At 54.2% G+C, this 12,413-nt stretch overlaps 1 protein-coding gene across 1 annotated transcript; it reads left to right on the top strand.

Moving 5' to 3' along the window:
- The first annotated feature begins 375 nt into the window (after window positions 1-375).
- Window positions 376-11,426, top strand: MAVS (mitochondrial antiviral signaling protein). The gene is given in 7 exon segments (NM_001122609.1): window positions 376-394; window positions 3,616-3,802; window positions 5,205-5,379; window positions 6,553-6,725; window positions 7,388-7,541; window positions 9,415-9,917; window positions 10,801-11,426. Coding segments are annotated over 6 exon segments (1,563 nt in total). The 5' UTR covers window positions 376-394; window positions 3,616-3,685; the 3' UTR covers window positions 11,242-11,426.
- Window positions 11,427-12,413: the final 987 nt, after the last annotated feature.

Below are 12,413 nucleotides of genomic sequence, written 5' to 3'. Positions count from 1 at the left end.
CCCCTCAAATTACTCAGGAGGAGTGATTGCTTGGCGTAGGAAGCATGGGGACCCAGCCGAGCACTGACTCCGAGGTCGGTCAGCCACTTGAGTTCTAGCCAGATTCTGTATTTCCCCTGGAAGTTTGTTCTGGACAAACAAAATAATCTGATCCTCTGCGCCCCAGCAGGAGCCTAGGTCTGCCCGGAGCGCCTGTCCCGCGGGTCCAGGCCCTCGAACCACTGCCAAGCGCCCACCCCCGCGGCCCAGTGGCTCAGGCTGGCCGCCACGCCCCGCCCCCGCCGCCTGGCCAATGGCCTCGCGGTCCCGCCCCTCTCTGCCGCGCCCCCTCCTGCAGGGGAGGGTTCCGGGGTGTCTGCGGAGGTCCGCGGGTAGCCGGGTAGTGGCTACCGAGGTAAGTTAGCCGTCCCGGGCGCGGTCGGTCCCCTGGGCTCTGGGCGCGCCGATGGCTTTCGGAGCGGTGGTCAGCGGAGGCAAGAGCGGAGCGGGACGCGGAGCCCACCGGGGCGCACGGGGGTCCGGGGACGGGACTGGCTGCGCGGGGCTGGGTTAGAGCCGGTCCCGAGGCGCCGCGCTTCGCGGCAGCGCCGGGCGGGGCGGGGGGGCGTGGGTCGTGTGCTCGGGCGGGAGGGGAGGTTGGGGGAGCAGACAGGCGCTGGCTGCTGAGTGCCTCCAGCGCCCCGCAGGCCGGGGGTGACCCTGGGGCGAGGCCTAACCTCCCGGAGCTGCGGCCGCGCCTAGAGGCCGCCGTCCTCCCCCGGGCCTTGACAGTTCTCGGTGGTGACATCTGACCAGAACAGCCTCCCTCCCTCCCTCCGCGGGCCTGGTTCCTTCCAGGAATTGGAGCCAAATCAGTGAGGCCTCGCCTCTCTCCTCCGGGTGGTTATTTCTTTCCGGGACGCACTCAGCGCGTCCGGGGCATTCAAGGTAGGAACTTCTCGCAGCGTCAGTCCGCCCTTCTCTGAGACCGGAAGGAGCTGCTAGGAAAACATTGGGGGAAAAAAAAACACAACCAAAAAACGACGTTCTGTGCACGCTGTGGAGCCTTAAAAACTTCTGGAAGGACAGTCAGCGATCTGAGAACTGCGACTGCCGAACAGGGCAGGTTAGCATGCAGTCAGCCTTGTCTGAATGATTTACATACTATTCCTACAAGAGAAGGGACTACGTCTTTCAGCCTCCCTGGCACACCCCCATCTGAGGACTCCCCTCACCCAGGCAGTGGCCTTGGTCCCTCTGGGGCTGTGAGTCTCACTTGTTGCAGCAGCCCCTATGTTCTGTAAGGTGTATGGTGAACTGCAATGAGACAGCAAGTCCTGGGTTCAAATCCTGTTAGGGCCACTGGTCTGTTTGTACAACCCAGCATCATTTCTCCTCTCCTAAAGGAAAGAAAATTAGAATGTGCCTGCCTATAGTAGATCATGAATAAATATGAACAAATATGGGCTTCCTTCCTTTTTGGTTGGAGCATGTTCTACTTCCATACCCCCCAAACTCTTGTCCTTAGGGCTGCGGCTCAGATGCAGAAGAATGTATCACCTGACTCTATCCTTGTCCCTCCCCACATGCCATGGAAAGAAAGGAGAAAAGCGTCATTTAGCCACCTTAGAGTTCTTTGCTCATCTCCTGAACGCTCAGAGGACCCCTGCCCCATCTTCTTGAACCTCTTGACTTCTGTCATTGACACTTGCCACACCAATAATGTAGCACCTGGTGGCTGACAGAGCAAGGCATGCCACATGAGGCTATGAGGCCAGCAGACAGGACTACTGCCCCATTTCCCATATGGGTGACAGACTGGTGGCCCCAGCTCTGCTCTGCAACATTATCTTCTAGAGTCCCACCCAAGCCACACACCCACATTTTTGCTCCAGTCTGGCTCCTCTTCTGACCCCTTTCTTCCCAGAAAACCCACTTGGACATGTCATAGTGTCTCAGACTTGAGACACTATGATCACCTGATCAAAATGGAGCTTTGGAATCCTCTCTGCACCACAGCTTCTCCACCAGGTTCTCTGGCCTGCCTAAATGGCACCATCCATCTACCTAGTGCCTGAGGAGTTATCCTTGATTCTTCTCTCTCCCTCACTTCCCACATCCAGGACCCACTAGGAATCCAGCCACCTCTCACCATCTCCATGGGCAGCATTCTGGCCATACCCATCCTGTGGCCCCCTGCTTCAGCCTCCCAATTGTCTCCCTGCTTCCATCCTGGCCTCTGTACAATCCAGGTCCTCACAACTACCAGAGAGGTCTTTAACATAAGTCAGATCCTCTCCCTTCTCTGCTCAGAACCCCCAGTGGCTTCCCATTTCACTCCAAGAAACCCCCCAAAGCAAAAATAACAACCCCCAGAGTCCTTTCCTGCAACACTGCACATGAGCCACCACTTTTCAGAACCTCCTTGACCTTGATCCCTTCCCCTCCCCTTAGCTTTCTAAACCTGGACCACCCAGACCTGCTTTCTGTTCTTCAAACATGCCAAGGTCATTTCCACCTTAGGACTTTTAAATTGCTGTGCCCTCCGCCCAAAATGCTGATCTTGCAGCTCAGAATGGCTCAGCTCAAATGTCACCAATTCAGAAAGACTTACCTGACCACCTCTGTTCATGCAGCACGTCCTTCTCCAGGGATTCTGTCTCAAAACCCTGGTTTATTTTCTTCATAACTTGGTTACTATTTGGAATTCTTATTTATGTACGTGTTTACTGATTTGTTATCTGTCCCACCCCAATAGAATATAAATTGGATGATGGCAGAGATCTTGTCCCTCTTATTCCCTGCAGCTCTCCCTGAGGGGGAGGCAGGTAAGGAACTCACAGACAACCCCATCTATAATTGCAAATTGTGGTAAGTCCTACCTAAGCAAGTAGTAGCAATTGCTAGTAATTGAGGCACTTGTAAATGTCAGGCTTATGCAGTTGAGCTACTGTATTGTCAAAACAAGCCCTCTGAGTCATTTTAGGGGTAAAGAGAAGACTGTAGAAAGCCGGTAATTTGCCCTAGATCATACGGTGAGTGGAACTAGCCTCCTATCCTAAGAACATGTATGTGGCAAGCTTTAATGGTGGGCTTGCGGTCATGTTCTGGAAAGGACCTGACCTCTGATCTTTGCTCTTCTGCTAACTAGCAAGCCCCTTAATTTCTTGGTACCTCATTTTCTTGACCTTTAAAGTAGGATGATCCTATTATTATTTTGGGGCTTTTTTCTCTTTTTTCTAGTGTACCCCAAAGAAGCAGCAGTCCTTGGTGGAGTCCTCTTGCTATCAGCGACTAGGGACACATACAGACCTTGGGACCATGGCAGGGAGTCAGAACCCTCCCCAACACTGACCAACCTGCAGGGCGGGCAGAAATGGGGCCTAGATCTGGATCTGATTTCTTTCTTTCTTTTGGATATGATTTCTTTTTTTTTCTTTCCCGGATATGATTTCTTTTGGTCATCAATTTCATTTTTAAGTAGGTTTATTGAGGGCCTCTGGGACTCAGGCAGTAATAAAATTGGTTGATTAAAGAAAAAAGCAAACATTGCAGAGAGTTGAGAAAGAGAAGTGATTGCCTTCTGTCCAACCCCACTCCCAACTCTGTTGCCATATGTGGTGTGTTTTCTTTCAGTCCTTTTTTCCCTCTCCATCCATCCTTTTATGGGCCAGAGCCTCTGTGTCACTGTAGAACCTAGACAGCGATGACGTTTGCTGAGGACAAGACTTACGAGTATATCCGCCACCATTTCAGCAATTTTGGCCGTATTCATGTTCTGGAGATACTCCCTTACTTGTCCTGCCTTACAACAAGCGACCAGGTGAGCAGGGGCGTGACAGCTGACCCGGGGCGGGGGGGGGGGGGGGGGGGGGGGGGGGGGCAGGGGCGCCAGAGCTTTGCCCAGAGCCAGGGCCAACTCCTTCCTTCTCTGTCATCTGCATCCTGCTTTTCTTTCTTTTTAAATTTTTTAAAGATTTTTTTTTTAAATTTGAGATAGAGAGCAGAGGGAGAGGGAGAAGCAGACTTCCTCTTCCCGCACAGGAAGCCCGATGTGGGGCGTGATCCCAGAACCTGGGATCATGGCCTGAGCTGAAGGCAGGCACTTAACTGCTTAACCGACTGAGCCACTTGGGCACTCCATCCTGCTTCTTGACCTTGATGCTTCTCTAACTCGGAGAATGAAGTGTGATTCAGGCTGGCCTTTGCGACGTGGCTGAGCTCCCTCTCGTGTCCATATGGTGTAGTGCTAAAATATAGGGTGCTGGCTGCCTGAGATTTCTGGGCCTCAGTCCCATCTCCTGCTTCCATTGGGACTTTACTTTGTCTTTCTTATCGTTGTTCGTGCTGTGTTGACTCCATTCTCCTTGTCAGGGGACCCTGTCCTGACAGGGAGCCCAGGGCTCTGTTTCGAGAGTTCACGAGAGCCAGACTGCTCTGCTGTGGCCCCAAGTGAAGTGGAGCTGGCCGCCTCCTAGATTTAGCTGCTCCCAGAGGGCACCAGCACTCTGCTTCCACCACGAAGCTGTGGTGGTGGTGGCGCCGCAGGCCTGTGGCTGATGGGGGGAGGTGGTGGTGTCCGGCCCCCTCCCTTGTATCTGGGGGCTTGTGGGGATGCCTTGTGACTCATTTTGCAGTAAATGTTTCCTGTGGGTTTTCATTTCTGCTGTCTGGTTGCTCATCTGTATGTGGGATTTCAGTGGATCTAGAACCCCTGTCGCCCTGAGATTCCTTATCAGGATCTTCCAGGGCCCCATGCTCCTGATTATTAGGGTTGGCTTTCTCTTACTGTCCCTTTTGCCCCCTTTTATCTTTTGTTCCCTCTACACCCTTTCCTACTCTGCTAATCCAAACCCTTTCTTTTTGCCTTGGGGGCTGCATAAACAAACCATAGGTTTTGGGGATAGACTAACTGGGATCTGTCTGTAGGCTCTTTACTTCTGCTAAGTAAGAAGTACTTACTTCGGCTTCCTCACCAGTAGAGTAGGGGCAATAGCATTACATGAGATAATTCTTGCAGCGCCCCAAGTGTGGGGCCTGGCACATAGTAAGAGCTTATTTCCTGGTACCCGCCTCAAACACTGGTCTTGTCCTAGGCTCTGACCTAGTTTCAGATGGCTGCTTCGCTCTTGGGGCTACTTGGAGCCTCTGCAGCTATCCTCTCCCGAGTGGGAAAGGGGCCAGGGCCACCTGGCTTGAGCAGGGCAGCTGGCTGTGTCTTCCAGGATCGACTGCGGGCCTCTTACCAGCTCTGGGGGAACCAGGGCACCCTCTGGGAGCTCTTTAACAGCCTTCGGCGGCGGACCGGCTGGGTAGAATCCTTCATCAAGGCGCTGAGGGTCTGTGAGCTGGCTAGTCTGGCTGACGAAGTGGCCCGTGTCTACCAGAGCAACCTGTCCGGTGAGCTTCCTGCCCTGGCCCTCCTCATGGAACCCATGTCTGTTCCCCTGGCCTCCATTCAGCCTGTCCCCTCCCCCCTGTACTTCCTGCCTCCCTCTGACATCCTCCCTCCCACCATGCCTGGGCAGTAGACAAACCTGGGTGTAGATCCCAGCTTAGCCTCTTGCTAACCATGTCTCTTTGGCAAAGTCCCTTAATTTCTCTTAAACCTCAGTCTTCTCCTCTGTAAAATGGGACTAACGACCAGACTTCTACATCGTAGGACTGTGGTGGATACCAAGGGATGATGGATGGCGTGTTGAGTGCTTAGCTGGGGCTGGACACCTCCCATGTGCTCAGCAAATGAGGCTTCCTCTAATTTATGTGGCTACGACACTTGCCTCCCACCTCTTTCTCACTTCCTCCTATCTCACCCTCAGTTTACCTTCCTCTCTCCACTCCTCTCTTCTCTTCCCCTCCCTTCACTGTCTCCTCTTTATCCCTCATAGATTCCTCCTTTTCTTTCCCTCATCTCTTCCTCTCCCCCTAGCTTACCCTGGAGCTTTCTAGGTCCTCCACCCCAGCTGTGTTACTCCTTAGCCCCCTCTCGATGCTCCCTGCCAGGCCAGGTGCCCAGAGGGATCTGGTGAGGACAGATCTGAGGGGTCAAAACAGGAAGAAAACTCAAGCCAGCCCTACTTATGTTTCAAACTAGAGACAGCTCCTGAGACCCTGCTCAGATTTATAGCCTTATAATAGTCTCCTGTTGGCTTTCTTTCTTTTTTCCTTCCTTCCCTTCCTTTCTTTTTTTCTGAGGGGTCAGTTAGTGGTGACAGCCATCCACAACGAGGAAGAGAGAGCCACTGGGTTCCAGAATGCCAGAGGACAGAGAAATGGCAACTGCTGACCCAGTCTAGGTGGTGAGAGGCTTGTGAGGTGCCCCATGTGCTCGCCCTATCCCTTCTACCTCCTTGTTATCCTCCCTCCCTCCCTCCTTCCCTTCTTTCTCCTTCCTGCTACTGTCTCCCACTCAGTGAATCTTGTCTCTTCTAAGTACATCCCACATCAGGACAGCTTTGGGAGCTTCAGGGGGCTGAGAGTTATCAATCCAGGGGGCCAGGAACACCTAGGCCTCTCCTGTCACTGGGAGCATTCCTAGTGTTCCCTTGACATCACTATATCTTTGTCCCCCAGGGGTCTCAAACCACCCCCCAGCCCCAGCGGAGCCACAGTTAGTTCCTGCTGAGGTTCCAGGGCCCCCTGCACCTGCTGTGGCCCCCAGTACACCCACCAACGGCTACAGAGAGGAGGAGCCAAGTTTCCCCTTGCCTGTCCAGGACACCCAGCTACCAGAGTCCCTGGAAGAGGTGCGTCCTCACAGTCTACTTTGGGCCCCCTGCTTTTGTGTCTCCATCACAAATCATGCCTAATCTCTGCTCAGAACCTCAGGGCTTCCTCAATGGAGATATGCTCCAAATTGGCTTTCAGACTGCTGACCAGGGCTTCACCCTGTGGCAGCCCCCAACCCTCTTATCAACCTGCTGTGAGGTCACAGTTTTGAGGTCTTTGCACTGGTTCATGTGATGAGATGTTGAACTAGATTGAGGGACCGGGGAACCATGAGTGGAGGGATACTGGGAAAGCTGGAAGTAAGGGGATGGATGGAGTTATCATTGCCAGCAAAGTCAAATTCAGGGGGAAAATGACTGATTCTATCTGGATGTGATAAGCGGACAATGGGGTGTGTCCAGGAAACACCAGACCATGGACTTGAAGTCCAAGAAAGGGGTCTGTGCAGCAGCCTCAGAGAGGGAGACCTTTTATGGGGCAGGCAGATGAATAGAGTCTCCCCATGGGATGGTTTGTGTTTTCTATGAGGTAGGTTTCTGTAGGCAGAGGGTCTGTCAAGGACCAAAGCCAGGGCCAGGGGCTTCCTTGGTTTCTGTGCTTTTTGGCACGGGCTGAGGCCTGTAGGAGATGCCCATTTCTGGGAGAAGCAACTGCCTCATTTCTATTTTCCCTCTTGCAGAGTTCAAAGAAAGTCCCCCAGATGCCCCATTCTGGGGCTGTGAGAAGGCCAGCTGGCCCCCGGGAGCCCTCCTCTGACATGGCAGCTGTCAACCCTCTGACTGCCAGTGGGCATCAGGAGCAGGATACAGGGCTGGGCGGTGCCCATATAGCAGGTATGTGTGGAATCTGGAGTTACAGGCCTCTCTGACCTCCCAGTGAGGGTGAAGACTAGAGTTGCCCCTCTGGCTTCCATGGACAGGAGGCAAGGGTGGGAATAAAGAGGATATACCTCAGGGAGCAACCCGAATCCTTAGAGGGCATATCAGTATTTTGCATGTCACAAACCATTCCAGCATCTAGTAGCTTAAGATAGGACTATTTCCCTCCTGATTCTGTGGGTCAGCAATTTGGGCTGGCTCAGAGTAGTTCTTCAGATCTTGGCTAAATTCCCTCTTGTGTACACACTGGCACACATGCACACTCTGCGTAAGCCTTTTGGCTGGGGCCCCTTGGTTTGCTTCAGTGAGTCCTCATCCTTCACCAGATAAGTCTCTTTCATTGCAGCTGAGCAGAATTCTGAGAGAGCAGGCTCCTGGGACAAAGGCTCAGAACTGACAGCTTTCCTCCTACCTTATTCTGTGGGCCAGAGCAAAGCACGAGGCTAGCAGAGTCAAGGAGTAGGGTGCCAGACCCCATCTCACATTGCAGAAGGTGTGGATATAGCTAGAGGAAAAGGATTAGGGACTCTTCCAAGGGGACTGACACTGCAGGGGTTCTCCAGGACCTGTAGGATGGTGCAGAAGGCCGGGGCCATCTCCTGGCAGGGGAACCCTTAGGCACTGCCCTGCCCCAAGAGGGGCTCTAGCTGCCAGTGAACCACTAAAGCCTCTCAGCCCCCAGAGGAAGTATTATTTTCATCAGGTGAGGGCCCGGACCCCCACACTAGATCTTTGCACCCCCACCTTGGGAATATAGAGCTGTCCACTCTGACCTCTCAGGCTGGCATGTCTCTGCATCGTTATTTCCTAAACTGTGTTCTGTGGAGCACTATGGTCTTCCCTGCCTTTGGTGTCCCTGGGATAGCCACAAGGCACGGGAACAGTTAAAGGCTCAGAGAAGCCATCTTAGCGCCCTATGCCCATGTCACTCCAAAAACCTTTCCCAAGCACCCATTTATGCTGTTCAGTGTCAGCTTGCAGTAGAACACCTTTCAGGAAATGGGAGCTTCAGGGGACTGAAGTGGACCAGGGAGGCAGAGGGCACTTAGATATCAGGACATGCATGGACATGGGTCCTGAAAGATTCTGTGGTGTTAGGTTTTGGGGGCAGTGAGGTGGTACATCCGAATTACTCCAGGCCTTTGTCAGCGTTAGAGCCTGACATGTGTGTTCTCAGAGGTTCCATGGGTAATCATCATCCTCTGCTCCCTCCTGTTTGCCCTAGTTCAGGCCCTCCTCTCAAGGTTGGCTTTGTTCCTGCCCCCCTTTCCCTCGAGTCCTTAGGCCTCCTGGGAGATTTGCACATACTTGGGGCTGGGGGGCCCTCTGGTGCCATATGACTACTGTGAACTCTTCTACTAGAGCCACCTCGCCCTGGTCCAGGATGGCTCCTGCTGGTCGGGGAGGGGAAGGTGGCAGAGGCGGGAGCATCCAAAATTGTACCAAGCTAGGGAGTAGACGCAGGAGGAAAGGGGGGGGGGGTGTTCCAGACAGGAGAAGAAAGAGCGGAGGATAATTAACGATCTGCAAACTCCTAGATGCTGTCAGGGGAAAGGATCATTTCACTCTCATGAGAGAATAGATGCAGTTTTAGGTCCCGAACTAAGGATAGAGAGGACCACAGGTGCACCTGCAGTAGTTGGACCGTTGGGCCTGGGGTACAATGACCAGAGGGACTCCACGGCTGGGAGGTTGGGAGGCCTGGATGCAGTAGGTACTTGAGCTAGGCTATAGAGATTTTTCTTCAGCCTTCTGATCCCAAGGCGACTGTGATTTTAGGGTAACGGTCCTGTGGTTTGTGTTTCCCCTTTTATTTTGCCACCTGTAGGCACTGCCTCCGGCCTCACGTCAGCCCGTGGGCCTGTGTCTCCAACTGTCTCCTTCAAACCCCTGAGCCGCTCCATCCCCAGGGCCAGCCGTTTGCCTGCACCCTCAGCATTAGCTCTGTCCACCGGCACTACCTCCTCTTCCCCTGGCTCGGCCTCTGCAGGGGTTGCTGGCGACCATGGTGAGGCCACCATCTGCTCCACCATGGCAGGGGTGTCCACTGGTGCACTGACCACCAGCACAGCACCCTCCAAGGTGCCTACCCACTCAACATTTGACAGGATGGCGCCTTCCAAGTTGCCTGCCAGCTCAAAACCCTCTGGTACAATGCCCACTACGAGTCTACCACCGTCCAAACTGCCCATCAACTCAACACGTGCGGGCACAGTGCCCCCCAGAGTGCCTGCTGGCCTGGTGCCTGACCACAAGATGTCCGCAAGCACAGTGCCCAGCAAGGGGCCTGCCAACACAGTGCCCAGCATCAGCAGCAACGTACCCTCAGGGGTGAGTCTCTCCCTTCTAGCAGTGATCCAGGCTTTCCCCCCAAGCCCTGTTCTTGGACCCTTTCTAGTCTCCATTCAGCCTCTAGCCTGGGCTGTTCCATGGCTTCTTCTTGAGGGTGTAGGGAGAGAGCTGAGATCTAGCCTTGTCCAGACACCACACCACCACCTTTAGAATACTAATAATCATTAGAGCTCTTAAGTGCTGCTGCCTCAGGAGGGCTGGGTGGCCTGTTTAGAGCTTGCAGCTCCTGGTTAAACTCAGCAGTGCTGTTTGGCAGACGGAACAGTGATGGGTAGAGCAGGGTGGCCTGTCTGCCTCAGTGCCTTGATTTTTGCCCCTAGGATATCCAGTCTGCCCTTCTGTGACCAGGGCTTTACAGACAGCAGTCTTAAGCTGGATTAAAGCAGCCTGAGGGAGCCACACTGACCCAGCCCCCCACAGCTGCCCCCTCTGGGCCTGCACCTGAGGCCTTGCTGCTGCGGTCTGACAGAGGAACCAAGTCCGTTGGACCCTTCAGGCACATGGCCAGGCCTCTGACCCTGTGGCTGCTCCATAGCCCTCAGCCTAGGCAAAATGTCACAGAAGGATGATGCCACAGCCACCCAGGGCCCAGGGAAGGGCATGAGGGTGAGCTCACAGGCAGGCCGGGGAGTAGGGAGAGGGGTGCCTTGAAGGAAGTCACTACTGATACCTTTGCAGAGCCTCAGGCCCCGCCCCCCCTTCCCCACTGCCCTCCTGCAGAATCAATGGGTTGAGTCTCCAAGAGGGTGTGGCTTCCTCACTGGACTATGGGCTGGAAATTAGAGGGTTGGGATTCTAGTTCACACTCTGGCCAGGAATGGAGTCATCTCCAGTCCCTTCTAGCCCCTCCTTTCTTTCCCAGGAGACTGCAACGGCTCCAGTACCCACAGACATTTCCACCAGAGACAGCTTGCCCGGCCTAGACCGTAGCTCTGCTGGCTGGGGCTCTGAGTTGGAGCTGAGCAAGCCAGGCAGGCTGGCCTCCCAGGTGGACAGTGAGCCATTCTCGGGCTGTTCTGCGGACCTGGCCCTCAGCTACAGCAGGTCCTTGGGCGCGGGGCCTGACAATGCCCCAGAGGAGAATGAGTACCAGTCGGTGGATTCCATCAGGATCCAAGTGGTCCAGGATCCCAGCGCTGACCTACTGGAGCATAATCCTGGGCCACGTGCCACTCCACAGCCCACAGTCGAGGAGGAGCCCGTCCAGGCCAGCTCCTGGGCTCCGTGGCTTGGGGTAGCCACCACGGGGGTGTTTCTGGCCATGCTCCTGGCTGTGCTATATAGGCGGCGCCTGCTCCAGTGAAGCCCCTGGGCCCTCCCTGCCATGGATCAGCTCCCTTCCCCCTGGGATGTTTAGCCACATCAAGGATTATGCTGTCTTCCTGCCTTGTCCCCTTTGTGGGGCTGGCAGAGCCAGGGGTCAGAGGGGAGCCTCAGGCCAGATTTCTGTCCCAGCTCATGCCCTCCCCCTGTGCTCCAGACCTTGCCTATCCTGCAATCTGGATTGTCACCTTTATTCTCTGGAGGAAGTGAGGTACCCCCATCTAGGCTGTATACCCACTTGCCCAAGTCCACAGATCAGGAGATGCTGCTGGATTGTGCAGCAACATCAGCAGTGTCCCCCATCCTGCCCTGGCATCCGGTGGCTAGCCAGATATGCAGGGTGAGGGACCCCATGGGACCTTCCTCCAGACCCCAAAAGCTCAGCCATTACTGTAGGATCATCAGGATGGTCTATCTCCAGGGACATGGCTGCTTGAGGTCCCCCAAGAAGTGGTGGAGGTCCAGAGGTTCTCCTGGACCCCTGGGGAACATAAGGCAGCTGCTAGACTAAGGCCTGCCTCTGAAGTCTTTCTCCACCCGCCTCATCCCCCTTCCTTTTCCCTCCCTTCTGGTCTCCATGTTCTTGAGCTTGGTGGGGTCAGGAGAGGAAGATTTGGGGAGGAGAAGCCTGTTGGGTGGTTTGGATTTCAGGCCCACCCTTTCCTGGGCTGTGTGGCCTTGGCAGATGATCAGACTTCTCTGGTCTTGCTTCCCCACATGGACAGTGAGTATCATGGCTCATCTCCACTTGGTTCTTCTGAGATTGAAGCATATGAGTGTTTGTCAAATGCCTGACTCAGAGTAGGTAAACACTGACAGCTGCCCCCTGTCCCCTGCCCTGCCTGGTAGACTTGAGGGTTATAAGAGGCAGAGTGCCTGGTGGGTAAGGGTGCTACTCTGCAGTGTCGGGTGGCCCAGGGCTGCACCCCACTCTGACTTTCACTCACTCTGTTTTGTCACTCTGTGCCTTTGATTAACCTCTCTGTGCCTCTGTTTCCTCAGCTGTAAAATGGAGATGAATAGTAAAATTTTATAGGTATATAAAGATAGATCTAGTGTATTAAATGAGTTTATCTACATCAATCTTAAAATGGTCCCTGGCACTTATTAAGGATTGGATACGTGTTGTTACAAATGTGGAGGGGCTGCAGC

Source organism: Canis lupus, chromosome 24 (genome assembly GCF_011100685.1).
Source record: "Canis lupus familiaris isolate Mischka breed German Shepherd chromosome 24, alternate assembly UU_Cfam_GSD_1.0, whole genome shotgun sequence".
NCBI lineage: Eukaryota > Metazoa > Chordata > Mammalia > Carnivora > Canidae > Canis > Canis lupus.
Note: the sequence above shows the minus strand (reverse complement) of the source record. Positions and strands in the feature narration are given on the sequence as shown.